At 38.7% G+C, this 12,486-nt stretch overlaps 1 protein-coding gene across 2 annotated transcripts in view; it reads left to right on the top strand.

The window, feature by feature from the left end:
- LOC132865991 (interferon-induced protein 44-like) overlaps positions 1-7,204 on the top strand; it is a 29,255-nt gene extending 22,051 nt beyond the window's left edge. For both annotated transcript variants that reach the window (XM_060898538.1, XM_060898537.1), the window contains exons 7-8: positions 5,396-5,496; positions 5,682-7,204. In XM_060898538.1, coding sequence (XP_060754521.1) covers positions 5,396-5,496; positions 5,682-5,849 — 269 coding nt within the window. In that variant the 3' untranslated portion in view covers positions 5,850-7,204. The remainder of the gene's footprint in view (positions 1-5,395; positions 5,497-5,681) is intronic.
- Positions 7,205-12,486: the final 5,282 nt, after the last annotated feature.

Here is a 12,486-nt window from a genome sequence, read left to right as displayed (position 1 = left end):
TATGTTGTACAATCAATCTGCCACAGAAAAAGAACAGCTCAGAGGTCGCTGAAAGCCCAATATTGCCATTACATTCATGTCCCTGTGTGCAAACTTCTGACTTCAACTGCAGCAAATGATATTTTTCAGGAATATAACTTTTGATTTAAATATGTAATCTCATAAAATGAAAATGAAAAGGAAGAAGGGACACCAGTTTAACCTGAAGCACCTTTAATGTGAATGTGCAAATGAATGTGAGCTACCGAGTCAGCATGCTATAAAATGATTGTGGCTTCTTCAGGATCTATTTCCACTAGTAGAGCAAAAATAACAGAACTTTGACCATATTGTGTCCAAAATATCACATATTTATATATCAACAGGGTTCCTACACTTGCTAGAAGCAAGTGTCAGTGACTGTGCGAGTTTGTGGCTGCCTTCAAGCATGGCCGCCACAGACTACAACTCCCAAGCATCACAGCGCCCTCCCTCTCCTGGGCACTGATTGGGATTACACCTGTTCCTTATTCCAACAACCTATATAAGCACGCCAAACACTCCAGCTCATTGCGAAGTATCATTCTGCAGACCTGATCATACTAAGCTATTGTTGTTTTGGCCTGATTCTTTGTGTTTCTGAACCCCCGCTACATTATTCTCTCAAACCTGAGACTGTTATTTACCTCTGACATCCTCTGACTGACCCCTAGCATGAACTTGACTCTGATTCTCGTCTCAAGATTTGGATTTGTTTACCAGCTTGCGACACACCCGTTCCCCCCTGCATTTGCGTCCGTAAGTGCCTGTACCCTGACAGCAAGCAAGTAATTGCTGATATTATATTCTTTCATAGGTCCAAAATTTCTAGTGGCTCCCTGTGGCATGGTACTGTAGCTCATACAAATAAATTAAAACCAAACCCAGACAAGTTAAATGCACAGCATTTTATTCAAGTTGCAATACTAAAACAATGCAGTGTTATTCTGTTCCTGCCATGTAACTTTGAAAAACTAAACTGATCCCTTCTACCCGTAATCATAACAGGAGGGAGGTTAATGTACAACTCATCAAAAGAAAAGGGAACAGCAAGTAAGCATGGTGGAAAGATCAGGGACATGGTTTTACTGATCAAATTCCCTGATATTTCATGATATCCTTGTTGAAACCTACTTTGTTTCTTACTCTTTCATTTGACAGTCGCCATTTTGTATCTAAATGTGCCTTTGAGAAGTCGCATGAGGTGTCGATAGTAGCGATCACTTTCACCGGTGTCCACCATTATCAACACCCTGTGGAATTAAGTCACATTTACAACTGTTATGGATTGATCTTTGTATAACATTGTTGAAGTAGATAAAGTACTTAAAAAAAAGTGCTGTGATTTATATATTTTTTCTGACTCATAACAGAATGGAATGCTTATAGAGTATTTGGAATCCTATTGCTATAAATAGAATTAGACCAGAATTAAATTCCTAGCATATTAAAAAAATTACATGCTTGAACTATTCATATTTTTCTATTCCATTCAGAATTTTTTTTTTTTGCAGTTTGTTGTAAATCTCTACCACATATTACAATATCAGTAGACATTATATATTTTGGTTCAAGGAATGACATGCGACCTTTGACCTGGATTTTCATGTGTTTACAATGTCAGTTGCCTGTTGACATTTATTAGTAAACTACAAAACTTGAAATTAATACAAACAACAATTAATGATTAACAAAATGTGATCTACAAAAATACTTAGAAAGTGGAACAAAAAGATTTTCTGATTCGGGTTAAACATTATCAGTTCATTTGTTGACAAACATTAGAATTACTTCCTCATTTATGTAAGCACCAACATTAATATATTTATATAAAAGATATTTTGTCCTAAATATAAGTCTATGTAAAACAAATTTGAAATAAAAACTATGTTTTGTTAACTTAATACCACAAAACGATTATTATAATTATTATTTTTAAATAAATAATCATCTGGCTGTCAATAATTGTGGAACGGTGTCAATAACTGTGTCCAAAGGTGTCAATACTTGTGAAATGGTGTCATGTGATCTGATACGCAAAGTAATCAGGAATCAACTCTTTTTCTTTTTTTTTTCCAGTGGAAGTTTGAGTAATTATTCATGCACAATTTATGGATTGAAAATCTTTTCTACTTTTGTGATGGCCAAAAGATCATTAAGGTGTCGATAATTGTAGCCGCTGCTCTATATTGTAGGCAGCAATTTTCAGTTTTCTTTGGTAGTTTGTATAAACATCATAAATGTCTAAAAGGCTTTGATGAAAATTTATGTTTTCACAGACTTTCCCCATAGATTAAGGAAGCGTATTGCTTCCACTCCAGAAAAAGAAAAACAGATCAGTGTCATGTTATAACGTTAAAAGTTTGTTATAGCAAGATGTTTTTCATGTTTGAAGAAGATATTTTCACATTATACAAACTTATCACGTACTGTCAGGGAAGGGTTGGAGACAGATATAAGTGTAGAAGCGTTTTAATTACTGAAAGTGACACTGGGCAAACAATCCAAATCGGCGAGCATAAATCATAAACGGAAAAGAACTAAAAGGTCAGGTGAGGCACAAATAGATTATCCAAGGCACAGATGAAAGCATAATCAGAAAACAGGAATCAGGAAATCAGGAGCTCAATACAGGAAAATAAGGCTCGGTAATGTGTGCGTAAAGTAGCACAATACTTCGCACTGAGCGCGTGTTTTCAGAGTCTTTATGTAGGTGTGCTGATACACCTTAATCCTGTGCAGGTGTGCATAGTTAAAGGCACGCGCCCAAGAGTCTGACTGATGTACGCGCCAAGGCATGCAGGTGTGACACGTACAACTTATGTTGTTGTAATGTGATAAGTTAATAATACAAACTTATCACCTTTTAATTCAAGACCACCACCATAGTGCCCCTCCCAAAGAAAAACAATATAACATGCCTGAATGACTATCGCCCAATTGCACTCACTTCAGTTGTAATGAAGTGTTTTGAGAGGATAGTCATGTCATCCATCAAAAAGGGCATCCCAGACACAATAGACCCCCTTCAATTTGCATATCGTCAGAACTGTTCAACTGATGATGCCGTCAATGCAGCCATCCACACAGCCTTGTCACACCTGGAACACAGGGACACCTATGTTCGAATGCTGTTTGTGGACTACAGTTCAGCCTTCAACACTGTCATCCCCAGCAGACTGACAGAGAAGCTCTCCACCCTTGGACTGACATCCTCCCTCTGCTGCTGGGTCCTGGACTTTCTCACAAACAGACCCCAGGCTGTCAGAGTCAGTACCAGAACATCCAGCACCAAGACAGTGAGCACAGGGACCCCCCAAGGCTGTGTGCTCAGTCCACTCCTGTACACTCTCTTCACCCCCACCCAGAGTAACACTTCCATCATCAAGTTCACTGACGACACCACTGTCATTGGGCTGATCACTGGTGGAGATGAGAGAGCCTACAGGGAGGAGGTGGCTCAGCTGGTCTCCTGGTGCCAGGAAAATAACCTCTCCTTGAATGATGAGAAGACCAAGGAGATGATTATTGACCCGAGGAAGAGGAGGAGAGACCAGCACGCCTCGCTGCACATCAACGGGACACAGGTGGAGAGGGTGAAAACATTTAAATTCCTTGGAACTCACATCAGTGAGGATCTCACCTGGACACACAACACACAGCAGACCATCAAGAAGGCTCAACAGAGACTCTTCTTCCTGAGGAAGCTGAGGAAATTTGGACTGTCCACCAAACTCCTCAGCAACTTCTACAGGTGCACAGTGGAGAGTGTCCTGACAAATTCCATCGCTGTGTGGTATGGGAACTGCACAACTCAGGACAGAAAGGCTCTCCAGCGTGTCATTAAAATGGTACAGTTCATCTGTGGAGCTGTCCTCCCCCCACTACAGGACATTTATAACACCCAGGTCACAAAAAGGGCACAGAGCATCATCAGGGACCAAACACACCCACAACACAGACTATTCACGCTCCTACCATCTGGCAGACGCTACAGGAGTGTGAAAGCAAGGACTACTAGACTGACAAACAGTTTTTACCCCCAGGCCATCAGGCTTTTGAACCATGGATTATAATCACCATCTACCTCTATATTTCCATCAGGCTTTTGAACCACGGATTATAATCACCATCTACCTCTATATTTCCATCAGGCTTTGAACCACGGATTATACTGTATTAGCAATTTTGCACAAGACATTGCACAGTATATCTACCTATGTTTGCACATTGTTTGTTTGCCTTTCCTTTTTTTTTAAATGTTTTCATTTTTCATTCTACTTTTATATTTTGCATTCCATATGCACTTTATATTTTATATTTCATATTTTATATATATTTCTTTTTATATTGGTAAGCATAGTTTGGTCGGGCAGTTGCAAAATAAGAATTTCATTACCCAATAATAAACCGCTGTGTCTGTTATTGTGTATATGACAAATAAACATATTGAATCTTAATAAGGAGCTTTTGTTATTATAAGAATTACTATTTAGCTTGTAATTATGTGATAAAATTGTTATAACATGAAACATTTGTATGAGTTTGTCTGAAAAAATAACAAATATCTTGTGATAACGTGAAAATATCTTGTTATAATGTGGAAAAAACATATCACAATAGTTTTTATGTTATAACCTGATGCTCATTCATTTTTCTTTTTCTGGCATGGTAGCAATACATTGCCATCATGAAGTGGCTTAAAAGAATATATTTTATTTTACCATTCAGTAATATTCTGATGGTCACAGCAAGGTCATATGTCTGAAATAGTTCCTTCCTATTTGAAATATATTTTAAGTACATTTCAGACATATGATGTAGAAGCAAGAAGGACTAGACTGATTGATGGAGACATCTGTGTCCACAGCACTGGCTGACTGATGAATAACAATTCTTATTGTTTCTCTGTGCTTTTTTTATTATTATAATTTTGTAAATCTTCACTTTTACTATAAAAACTAGAGAGCTGTGCAGGTCTGAGCTCAGCCTTTGTCTGATTGGGAGATGGAAGCTACGGTACATAAATAGAAAAAATAGCCCGCTCAGAAATACGTCGACACCAGGATTTGAATTGACATTGCAAACTCTGTTTCTTTCCGGGACCGCTCCAGTCACGGAAGATTACATCGCGAACTGAGGTTATGTAACATGGCACTTACATAGTCAGTATGCAGTGGTGCCACACCGCAACTGTGGAATTACTACCTGAGCCTGGCACACCAATTACATTCACGCTCAAACTTGGTTAAACATACACAGAGACAGGTGACTCTATAGGCTTCAGCCAAAGTCTGAGCCAATGACACAGAATAACAGAAAAATGCCTTTATTTATATTTAACTGGTTTGTTTTTTTAATTATCTGTGTATGCCAGGCATCCCTCATGTAGTTCTGATGACGAAGATAGATGCTCTTTGCCCACTGGCTAAGAAGGATCTAACCGAGGTTTACAAAAGCAAGAAAATCAAAGATACGGTTTGTTGAACATACGTTTGATATCCATCTTACAGACATTGTCCTATTATGTGGCTCATTTTTTCTAATAATTAATACAAATTTGCTCCTGCTTCTAGCTTTCATGTGCAAATTACAATCCACTTTTTCTGTACAGTTTTTATGAAGTATTTTTCCATGACGACTTATATTTTCTGTATGTCTAGATGGAGAAATGCAGCCACAGACTTGGTCCACCAGTGAAATGCATCTTCCCAGTGAGCAACTATTATGAGGAATGTGAACCAAATAATGCAAAAGATGTACTTATTCTGATGGCATTTAAGGCGATTGCTGAATTTATTAAAGATTACATCGAAGATGATAACATCTGAGTTATCTGCGAAAGCATCCATTTGAAAAAGGGATTACAACCTAGTTCATTTTTATCATCGAATTTATGTAAGTCAAATATTAAATATGAGCATCAGTGACCAACTAATGGTATGTTTTATTAAAAATACACTTTCTGCTCTTTACACACACATTCCTTATTAATCTTTCTGAATCAGCCAAATTAAATCTCTGCTGTGTAGCAGTTACTACAAACATTGGGCTATATTCAGAGGCCACTTAACTTGAGACCAAAGGTTACATCAACATTTCTGCAGAAAGAGTTTGTTGTAGCCAGAGTCGGGTTATGCAGCTGGAAAAGATGATTTTCTGGATTATGTAAATTACCTTTGTGTAGTTCATGCCCTCTGAGGGTTTCATATGAGGTAAGCTTTCGCATCAATAGCATCTAGACCGCTGCCTTTAATAAAATGAGGCTAACAGCATCCATCTGTTATCCATAACCACTTATCCTGTGCTGGGTCGCGGGCAAGCTGGAGCCTATCCCAGCTGACTATGTGCAAGAGGCAGGGTACACCCTGGACAAGTCACCAAATCATCACAGGGCTGACACAGTGAGACAAACAACAATTCACACTCACATTCACACCTACAGTCAATTTAGTCACCAATTAGCCTAACCTGCATGTCTTTGAACTGTGGAGGAAACCAGAACACCCCCACGCAAACATGGGGAGAACATGCAAACTCCACATAGAAAGGCCCTCATTGGCCACTGGGCTCGAACCCAAAACCTTCTTGCTGTGAGGCAACAGTGCTAACCACTACATCACCGTGGCACCCAGGCTAACAGCAGTCAGCTAAAACTAATATGATATATAAATGAGCAGGAATTGCACTAAAGACAAATATAACTGCCTAATATATTGCAGGATATTAGTTAAATAATCACTGGTTTATCAGTACAGCTTATACACTCATTATTCAGCAGAGCATAAAATAGCACTTGATCCAGCACATGCTTTTATTATTATTATTATACTCTACTAACATGAGGTCATAAAATTGTAATGTGTGCCTGTGATGTTGTTTAAATTATAGCTAATTATTTGACTATTATTAGAAATGATATATCTTGTTATGTAGATTATAAATCATTTGCTATGCTAGCGCTCACATCTTCATAATTGTATTCATAAATAAGTTTTGTGTGTGAGAAAAGCAATGTCTCCGATCGAGATACTGCCTCATATCCCTTCTATCACTGCGTCCTGCATGATAAATATCTTTTTGTGGACTTTAAAGTGATTATATTAATAATGAACGAATGAGTTAGCATTATATTTGGCTTTGATTAGCCCTTCATGTTCTTGTTTTATTGTATTTACAATAAAAACATTTTTTTTTCAGGCTGATTGATTCTGGTATCATGTTATTTTTTTATTTTCTTTTTCATTGTTACACCTTGTACAATTCAGCAGTGTCTTATGTAATTTGATATTTTGTTTATTCTTCTGTGAGCTGGAATTATTACATCAAAACATTTTTATAGATTTTTTTTACTCTTTTAAATTTATTTTATACTAAATATGCAACATTTATAGTGCATCTGTAAAAGCTGAACTGTTTTTGTTTGTTGTGGTAATAGTATATATCACCATTAACATGTAACATGGAGGTTGTTAGTATATCACCACCACGGGCGATTGCTCTAAGACAACGAGGGAGGCTCAGCCTCCTCTAAAAATTCTGGATCTGAAATAGCAATGTTATAAGTTATAACATTGCTATTTCAGATCCAGAATCATAGAAATATATGTGCTCAACCCAACTACACTGCGAAATCATTCCGTTATAACTTTCCCCAGTTCGCCTAATGTGTGCGTGAGTTTTTCTCCCTCGTGACAGTGCGATGCAGCCCAGCCTCAGTGGACTTCAATGGCATTTGGGAGCTACAGTATGCGCTTTTCAATCTCAAAATGCAAGACGATTATTGGACAAATACTGTGAAAACGCCCGCCCACCGGACTCCCAGCCTCAGTGGACTTCAATGGCATTTGGGAGCTCTGCGCTTTTCAATATCAAAATGCAAGACGGTTATTGGACAAATACTGCGAAAATGCCCGCCCACGGACTCCAAGCCTCACAGTGGGAGGGACATGGCAGTTTCCGCGAGGAGACTGGTGATTGGTGAAAGCGGCCGGATATTTTCTTTGATTGACAGCTCGTTTCAAATGTAGACAGGCAGCGGTGAATTTCAGTTCAGTCCCATGCGGATTCGCAAGTGCTGTGGTGTATTGTAAGAGATCAGCTTACATTTCAATTTCATTCATTACATACGGTTTCTACCAGCTTTTTTAGTTTGTATATATTTTCATTGTAAATAAAGTATAAATATAGTGTTGTCAAGTTTGCTATCTTAGTTCCAGAAATTTCGTTTATTTGAGTGACTGAAATTGAACTTGAGGGGGCTAGTCAGCTAGCAAGAAAGCTGCACACGGATACCAAGCATTGATGATTTAATTTTGGCGAAGCCATTTGCCAGTCTTCCTTTCGAGGAAAAAAATAAAATTAAAGAGCAGGGTAGATCAACGCCTCAAATTGACTTGGTGAAAAAGGTAGGGAATAATACTCGTTCCTTTCAGCTCTCCTGGTACGAGAAAGTGAATTGGCTAACAGCAAGTGACCCACATCAACAACAGTAAATAGGCTACTTTAGTAATATGTCATGGATGGACCAAAAATATAGAATCTATTTAAAATGTTTATGCTGAGTATATTATATTGGAATATATATTTCTCTGGATATGAATTAAACACAGCTACAATTTGGAAAACATTTTTAAACAAAAACACAGCCGAGAACATTTCACACTACAGACCTGGATTAAAAGTGAAGGGTTATCAAAATTGTCAATAAAACATTTCTCAGGCAAACTAAGTAAAATATAGGGAAAGTGTCATTGAATGAAATGTGTGGCACCCAGCTCTATGTTTGGCTCCCCAAGGTCAGTGCTTGTGCCTATTCCAGAACACTCTGCTGTTACTGCTGAGGTTCCTGACAAAGAGCTGCTTTCAATAATGATCAATTTTTAAACAACATGCCACAATTTTAAAATATAAAATGTTAAAATATACCCCTCCCCCCCAACACCACCATCATGTATATTGGACAGTAGGCTAATGGGCCAAAAGAACCTGTTATTTCACAGTTTGTGACCCTGCCAACAATCAGCCAGATCAGAGGCAAGAGTATGGGCAAAATTGGAGGTTGTTAGTATATCACCACCAATATGTAACATGGAGGTTGTTAGTATATCACCACCAATATATAACATGGAGGTTGTTAGTATATCACCACCAATATATAACATGGAGGTTGTTAGTATATCACCACCAATATGCAATGTGGAGTTTGTTCTAAGAGAGAAAAGAGGAGAGTTGGTTAGCAATAGCATGTTCAAGCATCTTGGATAGATGACAGAGGGGTGAAAGGTGTTTTTTTTTCAGCAGTGGGGTGATGTGGGTCCATTTAAAGCTGGAGGGAAAGTATCCGGAGGACAAGGAGGAGTTGACAAATCAGCATTTTTTTTTCATATCATTGTGTTATGAATGATAGAGTTCTTGAGTGATAGTTATAATCAGGCATATAGGTGTACATTTAACATTTGTCTCTGAAACTTAAAGTCTTCTGTGAAGATACTTTGTGACAATGTCCCTTGTCAAATGCACAAATAAAATAAAATTGAGGTGTCCACATACAGTTAGGTCCATATATATTTGGACACTGACATAAATTTTGTTTTTTTACCTGTTTACTGAAACACATTCAGGTTGTAGTTATATAATGGACATGGACATAAAGTCCAGACTTTCAGCTTTCATTTGAGGGTATCCACATTAAAATTCGATGAAGGGTTTAGGAGTTTCAGCTCCTTAACATGTGTCACCCTGTTTTTAAAGGGACCAAAAGTAATTGGACAATTGACTCAAAGGCTATTTCATGGGCAGGTGTGGGCAATTCCTTCGTTATGTCATTCTCAATTAAGCAGATAAAAGGCCTGGAGTTGATTTGAGGTGTGGTCCTTGCATTTGGGAGATTTTGCTGTGAAGAAAACATGCGGTCAAAGGAGCTCTCCATGCAGGTGAAACAAGCCATCCTTAAGCTGTGAAAACAGAAAAAAAAAAACCCCATCTGAGAAATTGCTACAATATTAGGGGTGGCAAAATCTACAGTTCGGTACATCCTGAGAAAGAAAGAAAGAAAGAAAGAAAGAAAGAAAGAAAGAAAGAAAGAAAGAAACTGGTGAACTCATCAATGCAAAAAGACCTGCAGCCAGTTTCACTAAAGTAGTTTAGACTAGTCTATGGGTTAAGATTGGTCTTAAGTTTCTTTATAGACCAGTCAAATGCAAGTAAGACAGTTTCACAAAAGTTAAGACTTATTTTTTAAGTTTAATTTTAGACTTAAAAAATAAGACACCCTCCCCCCCAGTCTAACATAGGTCTAAGGGCTATATCACCATGGTAATAACACAGAAATAACAGACAAAATAGCAACAAGGGAGAAATGGCACAAAATGTGTGGCTTGCTGTATTGATGGAAAGAGCAGTGAGACGGGAAAGAGTTATCAGGGACCAGACTAACCCACTGGAGGTTTATAATGATGATGAAATAATTTCTCGGTTTAGATTGACTAGAGAAGCCATCCTTAGGCTGACGGATGAATTGGGATAAGTGCTAGGGCCTACAACAGCAAGAAGCCACAGCATTCCAGCTCTGCTGCAGGTTTGCACCGCATTAAGATTTTATGCCACAGGCAGCTTTTTAAATACTGTTGGAGACACACTGGGCCTTAGTAAAGCCTCTGTCTCCCGGGTGGTGTACAGAGTGTCGGGGCACTCTCAGAAAGGCTTCCCCAATTCCCTACCGAACCCGCTGAGTTATCCCGTCTCAAAAGGGGTTTTTACAACATCTCAAGGTTCCCCAACGTTGTGGGAGCCATCGATGGGACACATGTGAAAGTACAGGCGCCATCTGCAAATGAACATTTGTTCGTTAACAGAAAAGGCTACCACAGTCTCAACATTCAGGCTGTGTGACCACAATTTAAAGTTTTTAAATTGTGTGGCCTGCTGGCCAGGATCGGTTCATGACTCGAGGATCCTCCAAAATTCTCAACTGTGCGAGGCATTTGAGGAGGGCATCATTGATGGCATCTTGTTGGGCGATTCTGGGTACCCTCTGAAGCCATGGCTCCTGACTCCCTTCTTGAACCCCACCACCCCTGCACAGAGGAAATACAATGCAGCACACTGCTCAACAAGAAACACAATTGAGAGGGCCTTTGGAGTCCTGAAATGGAGGTTCTACTGTCTGCATGGAGAGCTGAGGATGATCCCTGAGAGAGTGTGCAACATTGTGTGTGCAACTGTTGTTCTGCACAACATGGCAAGGTAAGCCTGCCTGTCCAAAATAAATAAAGACCTTTATGATATGGTTTAAGGACATATGTCATTTACTGACACATGATACTTATACGCATCTTTCCTTTTCAAATTGTAATTCATAAGGGACCTTCAGCTACCTGACCCAGAAGAAGAGGAGGGAGTTGTCCATCACAATGTAGAAGACAGAGAGGATGAAGAGGACCAGCAAGGAGCTGGTCGATTTGTACGTCAAATGTATGTGGAGAGAATCTTCAATGCACAAGACTGACCCATCTACTAAAAGAAACTAAAGACCACTTGAAACACGTCATTATTACTATAGTGTTGTTCTTGTTGTTATTATTATTATTATTACTACTGTTATCGTATGCTCTTATATTTTTACTGAAGTTAAATTTAAAAACATATTCAAGTCATAAGTGCCATGAATGTCAATAACTAAGAGTAACTTTTAAATGTTAAGGCAGTGAAGTACATTGCACGTGTTCAATACATAAATTTAGGTTATTAATACCCAATTATAAAGTATGAAATAAAGTATGAAATAAAGAAGAAACAGTGTAATGACAGCTCATTCATTTTATTACATTTAATTATATTGTTTATAGCAATTAATTTACAAAAATAATTAAGTCATCACCCATTCCTCTCTCTCTCACACACACACATGCACGCACACATGCATGCACGCACGCGCACACACACACACACACACACACACACTACTGCTTTACTCCTCCATCTGTCTCTTCATTTTAAGCTGGAGTCTTTGTTTTTGGAGCTGTAGGACTTCAATCTCCAAAAGGAGTTTTTTCTCTTCCAAATTTAGATTGGTATACTGCTTCTCAAGCACCATAGCCATGGTGGGGGTTCTAGTGGTGGTGGTGGTGCTGGGGGTTCTAGTGGTGGTGGTGGTGGGAGCAGCTGTCACAGTCTGGGAGTCCTCAGGCACCAAGATAACTTAAAAAAAAAACAGACCAAGCAAAGTGTTCGTTAGATACTGTAGCCTATTCACAGCACAACGTAGTATAGGTTAGCTTGTTCCAAACGTCTTTCTATATGTGTACAACCTACTGTAGTAGCACCATTCAAATCCATGTTGGTCAACCCTATGTTCTCACAGGTTAGTGTTAGGGATGGGTTTGGTCTGGGCACAGCTTAGCATTCGTTCGTTTAGTACACAGACCTTGGTATCAACCCAGTGGGAAATTTTGGCAGCAAGCTAGC

The sequence above is a fragment of the Neoarius graeffei genome, chromosome 18, assembly GCF_027579695.1.
Source record: "Neoarius graeffei isolate fNeoGra1 chromosome 18, fNeoGra1.pri, whole genome shotgun sequence".
Taxonomy (NCBI): domain Eukaryota; kingdom Metazoa; phylum Chordata; class Actinopteri; order Siluriformes; family Ariidae; genus Neoarius; species Neoarius graeffei.
Note: the sequence above shows the minus strand (reverse complement) of the source record. Positions and strands in the feature narration are given on the sequence as shown.